Source organism: Penicillium waksmanii (assembly GCF_028829765.1).
Source record: "Penicillium waksmanii strain IBT 27052 chromosome Unknown utg000011l:1.0-400869.0:1.0-401085.0, whole genome shotgun sequence".
Taxonomy (NCBI): Eukaryota; Fungi; Ascomycota; class Eurotiomycetes; order Eurotiales; family Aspergillaceae; genus Penicillium; species Penicillium waksmanii.
Window position 1 is genome coordinate 49,505 of NW_026643257.1, and position 19,204 is coordinate 68,708.

Below are 19,204 nucleotides of genomic sequence, written 5' to 3' on the forward strand. Positions count from 1 at the left end.
ATCAATCCCCTATATATAATGCCATTTTAATAGAACTTTAATAAAAAATACAAATACATAAATTCCTTTGGAGCCTTGAAAATAATAATTTTATATGATAATGATGATACATATTTATTTGAGAGGCCCTGATTTTTGAATGGCCGATCCATCCGACTGCCCGACCGAGTTTGAAGTTCCCCACACATCACGACCCGGCTCGTTACAACTCACCCTCCTCACCCTTCACAGTTGACCATCCTAAGCCCGTAATGATATAGGTTATGATGCGGAATTTTATTTGCAGTTTGCCAGACTGTCGTCGATCATTTGGAAAGGCAGAGCACCTTCAGCGCCATGAGCGCAGCCGTGAGCATCCACGTTACCTCTTCGGTCAGCTGAGAAGACTGCTGATTTTCATGCCCCAGATACTGGTGATGCTCGACATGAATGTCCAATCTGCCAAAAACGTTTTATCCGACGGTATGAGATATCGTGTCTCGTAGTGCTGACTCGACTGATGAATTTGTGAATGCCAGAGATGTAATGACAAAACATGCTGCTCTCCACGGGGAGGCTTCTAGTTCAGTTAGGAAAGTCCGCAAGGTGTCATGGTAAGTGGGACCCCTTTAATTCGACACATATCTCACAGTCTATTAGCAAATCATGTGTCTCTTCCAAGCTTCGTTGTGACGGACAACCTGGTACACCATGTCTAAGATGTCTACGTTCTGGCAGGTCATGTTCGTACCGAACAAGAGACGGCACTCCACCAATTCCCATATTAACAGGCCAGTCGAGTGACTTTTCAATGCCGTCTACTGGAATGGAGCATGACTCGACCCTGTCGTCGGGCCGAGATAATCGTACCATCACCCCGGAACTCGGCGACAAGCAGGTCTCTGGTGTAAATATCGAAGTTTCCCAACCATCATTGTTACCAGATTGCACACCCTTGGTAGGAAACCTTGCTGGCAGTATCCAATCACAACATCCTGGTATGTCTTTTCCACACAGCTGTTGACTTACTCCAGGTTCATAGGTTTATAGACGAGTTTGAATTATTCTCTTTTGACCGACTTTACGATCTCTCGATCGAGCCCTTTGAAAGCTATCTAGGGTGGAGCCACAGTGATAGCGATATTGATCTGATGAGGAACCTCAACGGGGTTTCGCCTGACACTCGGCCGGCGTGTTGGCCGCTTTCCTTGACACCAGCACACTCAGCTGTGCATCCAATGGCACGAACAGTGCATGATGTGCCAAATACCCGAATTATACGGGACGCACAACCAGCTGATAGCCCCTGGGTAAGGCAATTACCTGCCTCAAAAACATGAATTATATTGCTTACTTCTCCCAATATAGCCACATGTCTATAGACCTAGTAGAGACGACGAACAATTAGATATCTCCCCTGTGAATACCTGTTCAATCCCCCAGCCAAGCTTGCACGAGGCGTACCTTAACCATGTGGATAATTCCACCCGTGAAGCAATACTGTCGCTCATAACCACTGCTCATCAACCATATTGGCCAGCGGTCGACGTAACAGCTTTCCCTTCAACTCGGACGTTATCTATTTGCATCAATCTCTACTTTCGGCATTTTCATGAAACATTGCCGATTCTTTGTCGCTCAAACTTCCAATCAGTCGAACACAGTCCGGTTTTATTGTTAGCGATGGCAGCAATCGGAGCCACGTACTCTAAAAATGGAATGGCTCCAATCGCTGTGACTCTGAATGAATTGTCCAGGAGAGCAATTGTCTACCTGAGGGAAAGTGACCGTCATGTCATGTTTGATACCTCGATCGTGCAGGCCTGGTTGCTTCAGTCAGTTTTCGGCCTTTTCTGTGGCTCTCGGATGCTCTATCACCACGCCGAGATTAGTCGTGGCGGATTGGTCACGGCCGCTCGACGAATGCACCTTCTTCGCCCGGGATTTTCTTTTGTCAAAGAGCTCGAACGCCGTGGAGTCACCGCCTCTACCGAGGAAGTAGAGCGAGCACATGTAAAGGACGAGGAGCGTTGTCGATTAGGGTGGGGTATATATGTAAGTGCATTAAGCCCTCCTCCCCAACACACAGACGTGGGTATTAACTAAGCCTTTCCGAATCGTCAGCTCTATGACATGCAAATCTCCGCGCTGCTGGGTATCTCGCCTCATTTTTCGGTTAATGAAACTGATATGTCGCTGCCCTGGCATGAAGATGATTGGGAATCCCGCTCTCTCCACGCGCATCGTGACCCTGCCCAGTCACCAAGTGATGCAATAGATTTTCGTCATGTTCTTGAGCGCTTGCTGTCCCTTGGCAAGCTGCCACAGCCACTAAACCCGTTCGGGCTCTCCATCATCGCGCATACTCTTTATAGGTAGATTAGACCTGATCGATTGCACGCTCGTTGCTAACGATGACTTATAGTCTTTGCTCCGACGCCTCATCCCTGGATTCACTCTGTCCGGCTCAACCCCTCGGAAATCCTTCGTTATATCGACTATCATTCCCGGCAAACTTCAAGCAGTACGAGATCTTCCCCTGGAATCCTTGAAATATCTTCTGACCTGTCTTAGCAATCCCCAGGAATTACTCGATCAACTCGCCGTTTGTTTTCATTTTCTGCCTTATATACCGACCCCTCCGCTTGTCAGTGTTTCAGCTCTATCTCACCTAGGCCATCTACAGTTTACGTGGACCGGGTTTTTAGATGAAGTCAAGATCGCCGCAGGCAAGTCAGGGACCGAGGAGAGCAAGCTTAACGCACGCTCATGGCTTTCATCAAGAATCTCTGACGATATTATTGGCGCAAGATCTATTCTTGTGCATGCTGGGCGACTAAATGCCCTCCTGATTCGATTTACATTTGAGTGAGTCTGTTGTACCGTGGAGTATTTTTGTTTGAGATACTTATACCTTTCAGAAATCCATGCGAAGCTCTCTGGACGTTCTACGCTGCGCTGGCACTATGGGCAATTGTCAAATTCGGGAAGGAATTAAATATCTCGTCCTCTGGTCCTAAGCGGACAGTCGTCACATGTAACTCTGCCAGCGGTATTCTCTCCTGTTAACAAAAACTGATATCACTATAGGGTCAGACTTTGATGATGTTGATGAGTGGATTCAATGTGGGGGCCCGATTTCTTTCCAGGGCCTTGGGAATCTGGCAGAATTGTCAGAATACAAAATCCTGTCTACCTTTAACGAACGATTTGAGTCAATGTCGTGGGGTATCTCTCTACACTTTCGCCATGTGCTGATGAATCTATCCAAAGAAACTTTTTAACCGAAGCTGAATAATAAAAAGTGCTGGACATTCATTCCTTACTCAGATTCGGAGTCTCCACGAACATGTCCCTATATTATTCGCCGAAAAGACCGATATAGGTGGGGGCACCGTATTGGAGTAAACTGGCGTCAGATTCCGGGTTAGATTTATTACACCATTCAAGTCGGAACCTATTATTAACGCTCTACAGTCAATTATCCATTTATAGCCTTGCTGTACTCTTCTCTGAATACGGTCAAATAACAGTTGATGCCAATCATGCCAAGAACCCCCAGTATACGCCAAATAGCTTTACCGACAAGTTTTGGCCTGATACCGCTAAAGCTCTGTATCAGCTTGCTGATAACACCGTTGGCCATAAATCGTATCTCTGGCACAAGGGTAGTTTATCTGAGTACAAACAGCCGCATATACTGTATAAAAATATCATAAGTAATAAAGCCTGTGATTATCTTCTCTAGAATACTGCTTAGCTTCTCCAGAAGGTAGAATATCCTGAAATACAGATTAAGTATTTTACTTAGGTATGCTGAGTTGCTGCATAATATACAGAAGGTATCTTTAGCTTGTTGTATAATAAAAGATTTATCTTCAACGATAATGTAGAATACTCTCAAGGTACAGATAAAGCAGGTAATGTTGCTAAGTTTTATCCTAGTATAAAGACAGATAAGCTAGCAGACATATGCCTAGCTACCAAAATTTATAATTAAGAGTATACTCAGACTAGCAGGGATCCAGGCTAGCTAGGATATTAAAAGTATCTTTGCTTTTCGTTCTATAAATCAGCAATATTTAGATCCACCAGAAGCTTCTTTTAACTCTATACTATAAGTTTTATTTAAGATTCTAACCTGAATATACCTTGATTTAAATAATGCATCTTGCTCTCGGTATAAGCATATCTAGTTGATGTGTGTGCTTGTGTCGTCGACTATTAAGCTTGTTAAACGCAAGTAGTCCTGGCTAAATGCATATAAGCAAAGGCAGCTTGTCTCGGTCATACCTAGGCATCGCCATAACCCAACCCAAAACCCATGGATTAAACCCAATAACCCAATGAGTCCCCATTTTAACTCATTTTGGCATAATTTATTCATAAATTTTATATAGTGTATTTCAATACTGTAATGGGGAATTCCGCTCTCAACACCGGTATCCCATAGTCAGGTGATTTGGGCCTTAGTAACAAGGTAGCCATTTAGTGTCAGGAGAATAAGTAGCGTTTGTTCTATAGTATCAATAACAATATATATGTTCCTCCTTACAAACTATTCTTTCTGCTAAGAGTACTGAGGCTGAGGTTACGGTATTAGTATATCGTATATCTATGAAGACTTAAATATTTTATTAGTCGTATCTCTATAGCGTTATACTCTGTCTACTACTCTCCTATACTCTATAAGTATAGTGCTTTTAGTCTCTTATAATTAATCTGTCTGTTTAACAGACTGTTAGTAAGTATTCCTATCTTATATATAGTATCTCTAGGAAGGCTTAATTAACAAAAGGATAGCTAAAAGTAAGAATAATATTATTAAGAAAGATAGATACTGTATTTGACCCTAAGAGAATACGATAGTATTTAAATATATTATAAAGAATAAAGAGCGGCTAATCCTAGGTAGGATTATCTAATTAAATATTCGAAATATTAGTTAAAAGGATATTACAATATCTTCTTCTGCTAAATGTATATAGTTCCTATAATTAATACTTACTGATTAGTATACTAGAGATACTATAATACTAGAAAGGATTCTATAAATAATACTAGGTTATCTATGTAAGATCGCAGCTTATAGATATTCTGGTATTAGCTATATCTAGTATTTAGTACTATCTAATATTCTGTTATTATTTATATTATATTATATACTACCCTATAGGAAACTATATTAAATAAGATCTAGTATAAGACAGATCTAGGGTAGATAACTAACTATAATATAATTATATCAGACTTATAGGCTATTTACTATATAGCCGAATTTACATATAAAATAGGGCTTCTGGGTTAATTCTGCTATAGAGCAGATAAAGATATAGAGGTTGATACTAATATAGATATACTTAAAGAGAGTAGATACTACAAGGTAAAGACAATACGTATAAGGAAGTATACTATCAACTAGCAACTATAAGAGGTTGTACAGGCAGAGGAGCTACATCCCTATAAGGAACAATTATAGGAGGAACCAGGGCGTAACTGAGGTTATTTATACCTGCAGTAGCAGGATAGGGAGTGTGGGAATAGCTACAGGAAGTGGCCGCAGGGCACTGCGTAAGCTGGCAGTAGCCGATTACATTTATTGTGAGCGTTTCGTTACCGTTCTGTAGGATTTGTTACTTATCTTACTATGGCAATACACCGTATCTCCTTTGTCTTTGTTACCGCGGGCGTGGCGTTAGGATGGTTCTGGTTCCCGATGGAGGGAACGCCTACATAGCCACGGCGCTCACTAGCTAGGCTGCATGAGGTTAATAGAATTTTGAATTGAATTGAATTGAATTGAGGATAATCGCTTCCATTTAACAATCGGGGTTTGGTGCTGCTACCTGACAGAGTCCAGGCTACAAAATAGCGACACACTCAATCTCCACATCAGTATTCAATGGCAGGGTTTTTACAGCCACACATCTTCAAGAAATGGTCAGCACGATTTGAATTCAGGAATCGTTCGGAGGTGCAACTTACGTCCTGGCAGGCTTCACATCACCCCAATAAAGGGTATAGACGGAATTCATCTCCGCAAAATCGTCCATGTTAGATATGAAGACATTGACTTTGACAACCTTCGAGATATCCGACCCAGCGGCTTCAAGAATATGCGATACATTTTTAATACATTGATGCTGGTAATAAGATAGCGTCAGTATTGTCCTGTGCTTGAGGAAGAAAAAGCCTACAGTATGCGCTTTGATATCTCCTTCGATTATTTTGCCTGTTGATGTATCCATGGGTACGCAACCAGAGCAATAAACAAATCCATTGGCGACAATTGCTTGCGAGTAGATCCCGGGAAGGGGAGGTGGTGCATTTTTAGAGAGAACCGCTTGTTTTGCTGACATATTGGAGGTGTGTTTTCAAAGACTGCAGGCTTGTCGCATTGTCGCATGACATAGTCATTGCGACATTTCACCTTTATATTGTTTAATCCTGGGACTACGTCTAAATTAGGCCACTCAAAATATACTACATTATTTTGATCTGATGTTACATATTCCCAATGTTGCTTGTACCCACCCACCCAACCACCCACCATTCATCCCACTTAAGTCGTGGGATGCAGGGGCGGGATGGTCGTAGCTTAGAGATGTTTTTGAGCCACGCACCAAAAATTAGTATAATTGAATGGATCCCTCATAGTTAATCGGAGCTTTTGGAATCAACATTCTCTGCGCGCTGTACCGATACAGAGAATAACCGAGCCATCATGTCTGTTCAAGTCTCGACTCAACCACCCTATCCCCTCCACGAGTCCGTTAGGGATAAACTGAGTCCCGACTATGTGGCTTTCTACAATCAATACATCATAAACAACCAGCAAGTCCACTACCAGCCCGTGGAAGCCTCTCGCACAAGCGGAACGCTGATCCCGGGAGGTGGTCCACTGCTCACTGTTGGCAAAACCGAGGATATTTCTATTGCACGACAGACAAGCTCTGGGGATGATGTTAAGGTCCGGTGTTTTACACCAGCTGGAGGGAAACCGTACGATGGTTGGCCGGTTATGCTGTATTTCCATGGTGGTGGATGGGTTCTCGGGACAATTGATACCGAAAACACTGTTTGTACAAACATCTGTGTGCGCTCAAATTGCGTTGTCATTACTGTTGACTATCGGTTTGTTCAGATCCTCTAGTCTCCATCATCTCTGGGAATAATACTAAATGCTTCATTATATTAACATAGTCTCGCGCCAGAGCATCCCTGGCCAGCCGCTGTCTACGATAGCTGGGAGGCATTTCAATGGCTTGTTTCCGATGGACCTTCCAGGCTCGGTATCAACATATCTAAGATGGCTATAGGCGGTTCTTCGGCTGGTGGTAATCTCGCGGCTATTGTCACCCAGAAAGCTCTCGCATTGTCACCACCTGTTCTTTTCATGGCCCAGGTGCTCTCGGTTCCTGTCACCGATAACACAGCCCTGGTAACCAACAATAAATCCTACGAATTGTACGAACAGACGGCTGCTCTTCCGGCAGAGAAGATGCTGTGGTATCGAAAGCACTATATTCCCGATAAATCCGATTGGGCTCATCCGGAAGCAAGCCCTCTATTCTACCAAGGTGACTGGTCGCAACTCCCAGCAGCATTGATTCTCGTCGCGGAGTTGGATGTTCTCCGTGCGGAGGGGGAAGGATATGGAGATAAGTTACGCGCTGCTGGTGTGCCCGTGAATCTACATGTTATGGCCGGAATGCCACATCCTTTCCTCGCAATGGATGGCGTTCTGGGGGAGGGCAAGAGGGCTATTAGTTTGATGTGTGACACACTGCAAAAGGCATTTTGGGGAGAATCATCTGGAACGAAGAGCTTTGTGTATTAGATTGCATGAACCATAGCCTCCGAAGAAATTGCTGTCATAAAACACGCTTTTTATTCTAAGCTCTGCGCTATTAAGCTCGTAGAACATATTTCAGCAAATTTAAATTGCATTGTAGCAGCATACACCTCTTGGACCCGAACAGCCAGTCTTCTATGAATATTCATCATGCCTAAAAGAAACAAAATGAGATACCATACCCTCTCCCAAGCAGCATTTTCTTTTCCCCAAAGTGATAAATTAAGACATTTTATATACCCTTAATGTTAATGTATTATAGTATAAGTGCAGATTATGGAAATTAAAATTGAAAATCTCATGTCTAGGTGACTAGCCCCCGAACTCAAATTTCGCATACCCTTTGGCATCCTGAGGATGGTATTTGAACATATGTCCACCCTCATCATTAGGATCTGGATTTCCTGTACGATCCTTTCCACTTGCCATGAAGATAATGTCATGATTTACTCCTCCCCATGTGGTGCAGGCCGGGTTCTTGGCCCTCACCACGACATCTTTCAAGTGTTTGCCTTCCGGGCTAAAGACCATAATTCGATGAGATGCAAACACGGCTATCCAGAGATTTCCCTCGGTACTGTCACATTTCAGTAAATTGACTATTTTGCATATGCGTTGGAGTAAGATAAGCAAAAGAAATCACTTACTCGACCACCATCCCATCTGGCTCTCCATAGGACGAGCGTCTGTCGACAAGGAGTCGCTTGTTTGAGATATTTCCCGTTTCCAAATCGAAGTCAAATGCAAACACCATCATTGCGACCGAGTCATTGAAGTACACTGTCGTTATTAGCGAGTTTCACTCGAACAGGAGCAGCAGGCACCTACTAATCGTGTTGTCTGGGCTCCACGCAAGCCCGTTTCCACAGACAATTCCCTCGGGAATCATCAGATGGATGCTCCCATCCGGATCGTATCTCCATAGTCGGCCTTTGGGTGTTCCATAGGAGTCTGGAAGTTGGTTGGGCCCGAATGCCATCGCCCGCTTATCGATCTCAGCCAGCCAGAACCGGCCACGTGCGTCGATGCCACCATCATTGAAGCGAAGCTCATCCCGTTTGTCTGTGGGAATGATTTCCTTTACGACCTCAAACTTTCCCGTGGCCTCATCTAGGAAACATACTCCTTGATAGTACGCGGCGATGTAACTGCCGGGTCGGTCTTTCCGGAAGAATGCCACCGTCACGCTGTCTTCGAGGGGCAGGACACGGACGTCTTCGATCGCGTCGCCAGTGTGGGGATCTACCTTGAGGATGTAGAGTCTTGATGGCTCCGAGAGACAATCCACCCAATGTAGAGTTGAGTCGCTGGCTCGATATATTGGGCCTTCGCCGAGGACCATGCGGTCGGGGCAGTAATACCAGGGCTTTCCGCCATCGATTGATTCAAGGGGTTCACTCATTTCGACTATTTTCCAAGAAGGTTTTGCTGAGGACAAACGTGATGGAAGAGTTACATGTCTAAAAAAAACGTCCGAATTTTATGATAGTAGTCACGATAGTTTTTCCCTGTAGCTGCACGAAGCGTGGGGAAAGTTTGGATTGTTCTTGCCCGCATATCCCATTTATCCCACTAACTCATCCCACACTTTGCGCGGGAGATGTCAATCTATGGATAGTTCTTGTAAGATTAATCAGCCCCACCCACTTAACTTATCTCGGCAAATAGGCGCTAGTTGTTTCTTGGGGAGGGGTAGATCACCCCCGCAGGCATTGACATTCACTAACCACGCTATCGTCGAAGTCGAACGCCATCACCCCGCTTTAGATACCACTGAAAAAAAAACCCCAGTCATGTAAAAAAAAATATTCTTTCTGTTACATCCCATCCCAAACAAATCAGAATAATCTATCGGCATGTCAAAGGTGTTCTTCATCACGGGCGCGGGAAGCGGCATCGGCCGAGTCATAGCACGCGAGCTTCTACTCAAGGGCCATCGGGTCTTCCTGACTGATTACAATGAAGCCTTCCTAGAAGACACTTGCTCTGTACACCTCCCTTCCGTTATCCCCGGCGACAAGCATGAGAATTTCAAATGGGCGCAGATGAACGTCTGCGATGAACAGCAAGTTACAAACGCATTTGCGCAGTGTGTTCAAGAATTTGAGGGCATCGATGTCCTAGTAAATAGTTCGTCTCTTCTTTCTATCATTCTCCCTTGGCATTAATTTGAAGGAGTTTGTTCATGAACGGATTCAACTAACCACTGGTGCGGTGAATATAGATGCAGGAATCAATGTACGTCTTTCATAATCTCACACACCTTCATCTCGAAAGATTCGCACTAAGTGAGATCTAGAGCCAATATATGCGAGCAGGGATCAGAATGGAGGAAATCCCGACTTCAGATTTCGAAAAAATCCTCTCCGTTAATCTAGTCGGCACATACCGTGTCTCCCAGGTAGCCATCCCCCATCTCGAACAGTCTCTAGGCGGAGGCGTTATCATCAACATGTCCAGCTGCCGAGCGAGCCAGCAGAGCAAGAATGGCGAAGCCTATGCGGCTTCCAAGACCGGAATCGAAGGCCTCAGCATGGCGATGGCCGTGAGTTTAGGACCAAAAATTCGAGTACATGTGGTGAGCCCGGGAATGGTCGATGTTCGGTGCGAGCGGAATGAAAAACTACTGCCAGATATTGAGACGATTCGGGGTGATCTTGATCGGGATTTCCAAAGTGAGTATGCGCCAGCTTGGGGGTCGGGGAAAAGTGTCGCTATGAGCGAGGCACATCCGGTAGGTAGAATTGGAAGAGGCGAAGATATTGCACGGTATGTGTCATTCTTATATTGCATGAGTCGAGGTGAAAAGCGACCAGCTACTAATTCTGTGGACCTTTTGGGATAATATAGATGGGTAGAGTTCTTAGGTGTTTTGGAGAGTGGCTTTACAACGGGCGGGGTACGAAAAATCGCCTTCATTGACAGGCCTTCATTTACTGACTGAATAAAGACGTACTTGGTGGACGGAGGTTATTCAAAAGTGTTGTCTTACCCCAGCTAGGGATCTACATTCTGGCTATGTGAAAACCGCAGGCTAGCAATAATCATTTGATAGATCTCAGGCCGCATGATGAATATTGACAGTTCAGTTCGTAAAATTTCCGTTAAGAATTTCCGCTTACGTGGGAGGGGGTGGGATGCATCCTTAGTCCGTTGGTAGCTTGTAAAATATATTCAATATCTGGAGTGCCGATACTCCCTAACTTCCTTACATTCTTCTCTGACCCGTTAACTACAACCCGCCCATAAAATTTATGAGATACAAGATAAAATGTCAAAGATCAAAGCTGTTATGTTGGGTACAAGTCACCCTCATATCTTTTATCGTTACAAATATCTCCAACAATCTCCCAACATCACACTCCTCGGCTACTACGATAGCGATGCCGATGTCGCCCAACGCATGCAAGACCACGCGGGATGTCCACTGCACGAAAACCCCGACAGCCTTCTGGCCCTTCCACACGACGTAGTCCTCATCCATGGCCGCGATCGTGAAAATGCAAACTATATTCGTTTGGCCTTGGACAGTGGGGCGAGGGGCATTTTCGTCGAAAAGCCTGGTGTCGCACAGCCATCAGAGTTCTACCCGTTGGCAGAGGAGATTCGCCAAAGAAAAGGTACCCTTGTTTTCGAAGTCGGCTGGGAGCTGCATTATCTCGAAACGGTGGCCTTCGCGCGACGAATTCTCCGCGAGTCGCTGCTGGGGAACATCACAATGGCTCGGTTCCATGGCGGGTGTCCAGGCGGTGCGGGGGCAGAACCCTGGCAATCGGATCCACTGAATATCGGTGGCTTCTTTTATAGTCTTGGAGGCCACGTCGTAGAGATTTTAATTGATCTCTTTGGCTTGCCAATTCAGGTCGTGAGTTCGATCCGGAAACTTCCAGCGCAGCGGCCTCATCAGGGTTTCTCGTGGGTGAAAAGCCTTTTCGAAGGGAGAGAAGTGAATCAGTGGCACGCGATTGGAACGCTTGTGCATGAGGATATTGCATCGGCGATCCTAGAGTATGAGCATTTCAATGTACATCTGGACTTCACGGCGTGGGAGGGTAGTCGGTATCTGAGGGACTGGAGCGCGGAGATCTACGGGACTGAGGGGTCCATGCGGTTAAATATTGACGGTCCAGGGAGCTGTTTGCTGTTGAAGGAGAAGAGGGAAGAGTGGGAATGTGGGCGAAATGAGATATTTGAAACGGAGGTGAGTTTAGCTGCGGCTTTCGAGAAGCAGATGGACTCCTTCTTTCGGAGAGTCGAGGGTGTGAAGATTGACCAGGAATTTTGTGGTGAGAGCATAGTAGAGAAATTGCTGCAGCTTTACAGTGCTTTGTATGAGTCTGCTCGGACTCGAAAATGGGTATACGTGCGAGAATCACGAGGGGAAGGACCATGATATTATAGCAAATGCAGCAAAGCTAGTAGTATTTTCCAACTAGTAATATATTTCTGAATTCTCAAGCCAATACGGATCATCCACATTTTCTCCCTTCCAGCAATCCACGGTGCACAAGGGATACCAAGACTTGAGCGACGTATCGAAATTCTCAAGAGTGGTACCGCTCTCTGCCAGGGCCAGGAGAATAGTAGCTTCTGTGGTCAGCTCCGACAGACGAACAGCAATATTGTATATCCCGCTATTGGTCATTTCGGAACACCCACTATATGCATTACAGGGATTTGTGTCGACAAGTTCGAGATACGCATTTGATGGCTGTAATATCGTGAGCTGCATCGTAACATCACCCTGGGTTAAAGTTGCGGTTCGATTGTCCGTGCCTAGAGTTATATCTGCCGTCGTATGCCAGCTAGCAGCAATGTCCACTGCATCGGGCGCAATGATCTCATCTCGAACTAGAAGCTGCGAGTCCTTGAGAACCGCCACTCCGCGGAGAACACTTGTTGTGACATTGGAATATGCCTGCGTGAGGTTTGCGATGCCAAAACGACTAGATGAATCAAAACTACCAGCCCAAAGCAGAGAGTTATTTGCGGAAGGAATCTGGTTTGCGAAATGCAGTGCAGTCTGAGCCTTGTCGGAAATGCTCAAGGTGTTCGCACCCTCGGAGCGACAACGGTAATATGTCCAGCGTTTTGGCGCCGCGAAATAGCTGCCGAGACTATAACTATCTGATCCCAAAAGCTCTGCCCATCGGTAGCCCTTGTAGTCCACGACAAAAGAGCCTGCATCCAAATGACCATGGGAGCGTCCATTGAACCCGCCCATGAACCCGTAGAACCAGCCATCGGAGTTGGCCCACGAGGTGCGGTAAGTCATTCCCGCAATACCCTCGAACTGATTATAACGAGGCGTGGTTGGCAATAAATTGGTGGAATTCAGTGTTGAGTTATAGAAAAGGTATGCTTGGAAGGTTGCTGCTTGAACAGCTGTGAATCTCGACAGCATTCCCTGCAACCATCCAGCTTGGTTAAAACGTGTCGCCCAGTATCCGATGCTCCAGAGACTGTTTGCATTCGAAAATGTCCATGCGCCGTCGGCCCAGCTGAATCCTCCTGTTTGTCCAAACCCATGTGTCAACCATGCGCCCAGCTTGCTCATTCCTGGAAGGTTTGCGATGCCAAGATCATTTCCGAGTGCGCTGTCGAGCGAGCCCATCATCAGGCCTAGGAATATGCCTGCATATGTTCCATATGAGTAGCCTTCAATCCAGCCCCCATCTGGAGCATACTGTTGTAGGGATGTGTTTAATTTCGGAAGGGAGAAATCTATGATTTGATCTGCAAGTGTTGTGTTGACATCTCCTATAGCAAGAGTTCCAATAATCAAGCAACCATGCGTCACCTGTGCCCAGTTGTTGGTGTGCTCACTCCACGAGTTGATCGAGGAATCGAGAGCTGGTATAAAAGCCTTCTCAGCTATCGCTGTCTCAATAGACTCACGCTGGGTCTCGGTCAATTGATCATATACCCAGTCGTAACCAAGAGAGACTGTCATAGTGATATCTGCGGTATTCAAGAAATTCGATGGATCCCAGTCGGAGAGACTCGCTATTTGCAAAAGGGTCTCAATAACCCAATCGGAATAGGCATCGTTATTGGTCAACCGGTACATGCCTGCCACGGCGCCGACATTCATCCGAATGGTGCTAGACCAGGAGGTTGATGCAGATAGCGACAGGGGGGTTGCGATAGCAGTATTTGCTGTCTGTCGAAGATAGTTCAGGACAACTTGATAGTACAAGTCCGTCTCGTTCATTGAAAGTACCGCTTGGACCCGGTCATCTGTGAACATCAATCGTGGGTGAGATGAGAGACTCGAGAAGTCGATTGAGGCACTTGTGATTGAGGCAAGTGCCAATACCATCCAATGAAGAAACCGCATCCTGTCAAGCCTTGGCTATCTGTAGAAGTTCAGTGCTTCGCGCAGTGCCGAAAGATTACTTCGCTAAAACATGGGGACTTGTATTCGCTTATCTATCTACCTGCTTAATCTGCATCAAAGTTTATTATCATCCCGCATAACCCAAAAGCCTCATTGAAATCACCCAGAGTCACTGGGAGTGCAGGGGAAAGGGCAGGTTTCCTTATCAGTTAGACTTTATCTGACCCGTAAATTGCGCGGGATATTGCTGTCCAAGCGTCGTCGCCGAGAGCGGAGCACACTAGTATATAGAGACTGGGGGTGGGGCATGGGGTTCATGCATTCCACCAACAGCACCCATTATATCCAAATAAGATCCAATCCAAAATGGACCATCAAACATCAAAAGCAACCAAGAGTCACGATGGTGTTGAGGAAGAGGAGGTGATAGCCGTCAACATTAGCGTTTCGAACAAGATATGCTACTCCCGGTATAATTCGCCTTTCTGGCAAATTGTCATCGTCAGCTTCGTCGCATTTGGGTAAGATTCCTAGGACTTGCAATTCACTTATTACGCTAAAGTGAGACGTGAACAGATGTCCTGGCATGTATAATGCTCTAGCTGGAATTGGAGGTGGTGGTCAACTGGATACTACCACGTCAGCCAAGGGTCACATCGCCCTCGCTGCTGTGAGCGCGGTGGGAAACATATTCGTTGCCCCCATTGTAACGAATATCCTGGGCCCAAAATGGACTATCTTCATTGGCGGAGTACCATACGTGCTATATGCCGGTTCTCTGCTGGCCTATAACCATACCGCAAGCCAGGGCTTCGTCATCGGTGCCAGTGCTGTCTTGGGTATTGGGGCTTCGCTGCTGTGGATCGCGCAAGGCTCTATCATGACCGGATACCCCTTACCACAGCAGCATGGGCGGATGATTGGGATTTTTTGGATTATTTTCAAGTGAGTCTCAAATACGATCTGATGAGTTCCTGAGGATGTTAATCAAGGCTATGCAGTTCGGGTGGATTCCTCGGCTCCATGATATCTTTTGGGTTGAACTTCAGCTCTACAAGCGGCACGGTCTCCGATTCAACATACATTGCATTTATGTGTATCATGGCTGCGGGTTGTCTTTGTGCACTTGCCTTACTTAGCCCTTACAATGTCGTTCGAGAAGATAATTCGCGTGCCGCCGTTTCGAAAAAGCCCGGCGTTTGGGAGGAGTTTGTGGGGCTGCTGAAAGTCCTACGAGACTGGAGAGTGATTTGTCTCGTTCCTTTCTGGATGGCTGCCAACTGTAAACTTCCTCTCTCCCTTTTCTTGCATTCTTTGCCCCTTCTTCTTATTCTGTTCTCATTCATCACATAGATGCCTACAACTACCAGCAAAACACCTATAACGCGAAGCTTTTCACCCTTCGCACACGCAGCTTTAACGGCGCAATGTACTGGCTGGCTCAGATGGTGTCCAGTTACATATTTGGCCTCTTCCTCGACAACCGATACATGAACCGCCGCCAGCGTGGATTATGGGGCTTTGCCATCAACGCCCTCATCTCGATGGTCGTGTGGGGCGGCGGATTGGCCGCACAGCTCAAGCGTGGCCCCAACAGCGATTATTACACCCTCAACGAGATGGACCTGCTCACATCCGGAAGTAAGTATGCTGGTCCTTTCATGCTGTACTTCTTTTATGGTAGCTTCGACGCTATCTGGCAGACATTGGTCTACTGGACAATCGGCTATCTGTCGCACGAGTCCCCTGAGCAGGCGGCGCGGTATGTGGGGGCGTTCAAGTGCGCCGAGGCAGTGGGCAGCGCGATTGCCTCCAAGGTCAATTCTACAAAGACAAACTATAATGTGGAGTTTGCGGTAGACTGGGCATTTATTGTATTTGCTTTAGTCTGTGTGATTCTATTTGTGTGGTCGATTGAGGATGCGCCTGCGCACGCGGGACAGGAGACGGTTTACGTTGAGAGTGATGATGGAAAGACCGGAACGACGAGCGGCGCAAATGCCTAGGGAGAGAGAGTGGCTTGATAAGGGAGATTGTTTCCCCAAGCGTAAATTCTCATAGTTTCAAATCCTTTTAGCCTTGCTCGTTCATTGGTGGAAATACCCCTCGCCGATAACACTACTGAAATATTCTGTGGTTCTCGAATCGAAAGCATAAACATCGCTTAAAATCGCTTTAGACTTCCTATCTAATGTGGCTGACATTAGCCGAGACAGTTTAGTCGGAGAGAAAAAGAGGGGAACCACCCCCCACAATCCGCAATCTCGTGACCTGTTACAGCAAATTATGTTATTCCCTATGGAATGACAATAGATAGTGGATTTCAACCTTCAGCATGGAGGATCCACGGCTGCGAACTCGGCGCCCATTTAGCTGCACGGAACCAGGATGTGAACGGTCGTTTCTCCGCCAGGAGCATCTTCAACGGCACCGTCTCAATCGTAAGATATCTCAAAGGTGAGACAGTATTCGAGATATAGCACTAATGCTGCATGTAGATCAGCCAGCGGAGATCTTCACCTGTGATATCTGTCCTAAATCATTTGTTCGGCAGGACCTCTATCGCCGACATAAGTCACGCCACGCAAAGGGCATGTTCTTCAGGAATACCGGAGGAGTCGTTAATCAACCATCCTCCTCCTCCACTTTACCTTCATCAAATGAGAAAACAGGCATATCAGAGCCGCTTCAGAATTATCATATACCTGCAGTTCAGATACAGAACGCAGGGAGTTTATCCGAAGAAGAGACACTTACTTCAGAAAAGAACGTGCTATTCGGAACAAAAGACAGTAGCCTGGATTCCTTCTGGGCAGAGTGCACTCAGGTTCCTAGTGCTCAAGACGGCTTAGATTGGTTTTTTGAGCCTTTGCAGAATATTAGTGACTTGACTGGCCCTCCTCTGGCCCAATTCGAAACCGACTTATCTTCAGCACGCGATGCAGACAATCAAGTAGCGAGACATGATACAGAAGGAGGAGCACTTAATCTTCCTATGGATGTCAACAACGATCAAGATAAGGACTGGAAGTTTGCACGATCCAACATTCTTGACTCTCTCAATCAGCTCGATATCCGGGTCTTGACGTCGTCATTTTTTGAGGTTGACAACCTCAAGATGTTTTTCGACCTCTATTTCAAAAACTACCATCCGCATTTTCCCATCATCCACCAAGCAACATTCTCAGCAACTGCCTGTCATCCGCTCCTTTTGATTACAATCCTGAACTTGGGTTCTGCGATGTCGATGGATGAGACGCTTTTCCATCTCGGACAGCAGGTGCATCATTCTCTGCGGCTGATCATTCTCAACGTACGCTACCGATCCAAGTCCCTCTGCACATCCTGTTATTGAACTAAGACTGTCTCGTAGAGCGGGATATTTGAGCCCCCGATCCCTCTCTGGTGCCTCCAAGCTCTCCTCTTGGTGCAAGCTTTTGGGAAGATGATTTCTTCACGGAAAGATTATGAGATGGCACATATATTCCACGGAACAATCCTCACTGTGGGTCTCTGATTCAATCTCCACTCCCCCACTGTATGTACCAGTCGGGCTAACAAGGCTTGTTTTTGCGGAACAGATGATGAAAAGAGGGAGCATTTATCTCAAAGCTTCCAGCTCGCAACCAGCAGAGCCTAATGAGCTTCCCCAAACAAGCTGGCGCCGCTGGATAAGCGAAGAATCTTGGCGCCGGACCGCGTTTTTCGCGTTTGTCATGGATGCCCAGCATGCCTGTGTATTCGGACACTCCCCCGTGCTTTCGGTAATTGATATGCGGATCGCGCTTCCTTGTCTTGAGCCGATATGGGAGTGTCCCTCTGCAGAAACATGGCAAACGCTGAATCGATCCGAAATGACCGCATCGCTCTTTTTGCCGACTCTCAAGTCCCTGCTCAGGGAGAATGAGGTCCCGCCACACTGCAGTGAATATGCGAGGTTCGTGCTTCTACATGGGCTGATGAGTCTGCAGACCGATCTCCAGGCCGGCTCACGTTTAACGCTTGGGATTGAGATGGGAAAAGTACACGCCTATGCGACGACCCATAATCTTCACAACCCCGAATGCCTGGGTGGTATCAACAACAGCAGTTACAGCATCCCCGTATGGGCAAATACTGTTGACGCAGCCCTGAACACATGGTCCACATCCCTCTTCTCCCTGCAGCCATCGCTGTGCCTCGAAGCGGCCCGCCCCCTGCACCGCGTTGCACAAATCACACTACATGTCAGTGTGCTTGACATCCACACTGTCGCCATGGACCCGTATTTGTTGTCCGGCCCTTCGCATCTGAATACTGATTCCGGGACATCCCTCACTAACACAAACACAACCAAGGCCCTGACACGCCTGCAACGCTGGGCTCATACCGAATCATCACGCAGCGCTTGTCGATATGCGCTTCTCCTAGTGCAGGAAACGATGTTCAGCGGGAAGCGCTACTTAGCCCGTGAGGATAACGTCGCGCCGCGGCCGTGGTGCTTATACATTGCAGTATTAACCCTCTGGGTCTACGGCCTTGTCACAGAGGGTCCTGCCTTGGACGGTGGAGTTACTGGGGCCGAGGAATACATGATTCGAATGACACGCGCGATGCAGCAGGCTAATCCGGCGAGCCCAGTCATTGGCGGGACGAACCAGATCGCTGGGTTGATGAGGGCTGCAAGGGATGCGTTGATTGGGTGTCGGTGGGAGTTGTTGCAAGAAGCTCATCTAGTGCTTCGGCGATTGGGGGGTGAGACTTTGCTTGACACCGGCGGTGATGGGAAGACCCTTATTTAATCTACGCCCATAGCTGAAAGTTGTATTCAGCACGCGTGACTGCCCAGACAGGCCGCATCCGCCATCAAAAGAAGGATTTACTGAAAGAGGGCTTCCAACCTCCTATCTTCAAAGGAAATTATCATTTATATCATGATATATTTCTATTTCTAGGGCTTGCATAGCGAGACTGCCATATATAAATCTTGGGGCACAGAATTACTATGAAAATTTGAAGGATTAGCCTATTTCCTAAGTTTCCCGGGGCTA

General features: G+C 46.5%; 9 protein-coding genes across 9 annotated transcripts; 6 read left to right on the forward strand and 3 right to left on the reverse strand.

The window, feature by feature from the left end:
• Positions 1-1,662: 1,662 nt before the first annotated feature.
• N7481_013365 (uncharacterized protein) lies at positions 1,663-3,263 on the forward strand (the record flags this gene model as incomplete). The annotated part of the gene is made up of 6 exons (XM_057272584.1): positions 1,663-2,034; positions 2,104-2,354; positions 2,405-2,503; positions 2,554-2,847; positions 2,901-3,016; positions 3,070-3,263. The coding sequence occupies 6 exons, from the start codon at positions 1,663-1,665 to the stop codon at positions 3,261-3,263; spliced, it is 1,326 nt and encodes a 441-aa protein (XP_057115216.1).
• A 2,577-nt stretch (positions 3,264-5,840) lies between these two features.
• Positions 5,841-6,338, reverse strand: N7481_013366 (putative L-PSP endoribonuclease family protein Brt1; the record flags this gene model as incomplete). Its single annotated transcript, XM_057272585.1, has 3 exons — positions 5,841-5,907; positions 5,965-6,122; positions 6,177-6,338. The coding sequence occupies 3 exons, from the start codon at positions 6,336-6,338 to the stop codon at positions 5,841-5,843; spliced, it is 387 nt and encodes a 128-aa protein (XP_057115217.1).
• A 365-nt stretch (positions 6,339-6,703) lies between these two features.
• N7481_013367 (alpha/beta hydrolase) lies at positions 6,704-7,819 on the forward strand (the record flags this gene model as incomplete). Its single annotated transcript, XM_057272586.1, has 2 exons — positions 6,704-7,113; positions 7,183-7,819. 2 exons carry the CDS (start codon positions 6,704-6,706, stop codon positions 7,817-7,819), a joined length of 1,047 nt encoding a protein of 348 aa, XP_057115218.1.
• A 327-nt stretch (positions 7,820-8,146) lies between these two features.
• On the reverse strand, positions 8,147-9,236 carry N7481_013368 (SMP-30/gluconolactonase/LRE family protein; the record flags this gene model as incomplete). Its single annotated transcript, XM_057272587.1, has 3 exons — positions 8,147-8,411; positions 8,482-8,614; positions 8,663-9,236. The coding sequence occupies 3 exons, from the start codon at positions 9,234-9,236 to the stop codon at positions 8,147-8,149; spliced, it is 972 nt and encodes a 323-aa protein (XP_057115219.1).
• Positions 9,237-9,690: 454 nt separating this feature from the next.
• On the forward strand, positions 9,691-10,679 carry N7481_013369 (SDR family NAD(P)-dependent oxidoreductase; the record flags this gene model as incomplete). The annotated part of the gene is made up of 2 exons (XM_057272588.1): positions 9,691-9,957; positions 10,134-10,679. The coding sequence occupies 2 exons, from the start codon at positions 9,691-9,693 to the stop codon at positions 10,677-10,679; spliced, it is 813 nt and encodes a 270-aa protein (XP_057115220.1).
• A 426-nt stretch (positions 10,680-11,105) lies between these two features.
• On the forward strand, positions 11,106-12,227 carry N7481_013370 (Gfo/Idh/MocA family protein; the record flags this gene model as incomplete). Its single annotated transcript, XM_057272589.1, has 1 exon — positions 11,106-12,227. The coding sequence occupies one exon, from the start codon at positions 11,106-11,108 to the stop codon at positions 12,225-12,227; it is 1,122 nt and encodes a 373-aa protein (XP_057115221.1).
• Positions 12,228-12,266: 39 nt separating this feature from the next.
• Positions 12,267-14,084, reverse strand: N7481_013371 (uncharacterized protein; the record flags this gene model as incomplete). The annotated part of the gene is made up of 1 exon (XM_057272590.1): positions 12,267-14,084. One exon carries the CDS (start codon positions 14,082-14,084, stop codon positions 12,267-12,269), a length of 1,818 nt encoding a protein of 605 aa, XP_057115222.1.
• Positions 14,085-14,540: 456 nt separating this feature from the next.
• On the forward strand, positions 14,541-16,180 carry N7481_013372 (uncharacterized protein; the record flags this gene model as incomplete). The annotated part of the gene is made up of 4 exons (XM_057272591.1): positions 14,541-14,695; positions 14,751-15,119; positions 15,176-15,456; positions 15,528-16,180. 4 exons carry the CDS (start codon positions 14,541-14,543, stop codon positions 16,178-16,180), a joined length of 1,458 nt encoding a protein of 485 aa, XP_057115223.1.
• Positions 16,181-16,509: 329 nt separating this feature from the next.
• N7481_013373 (C2H2 finger domain transcription factor) lies at positions 16,510-18,955 on the forward strand (the record flags this gene model as incomplete). The annotated part of the gene is made up of 4 exons (XM_057272592.1): positions 16,510-16,615; positions 16,673-17,487; positions 17,548-17,679; positions 17,756-18,955. 4 exons carry the CDS (start codon positions 16,510-16,512, stop codon positions 18,953-18,955), a joined length of 2,253 nt encoding a protein of 750 aa, XP_057115224.1.
• Between the last annotated feature and the right edge of the window lie 249 nt (positions 18,956-19,204).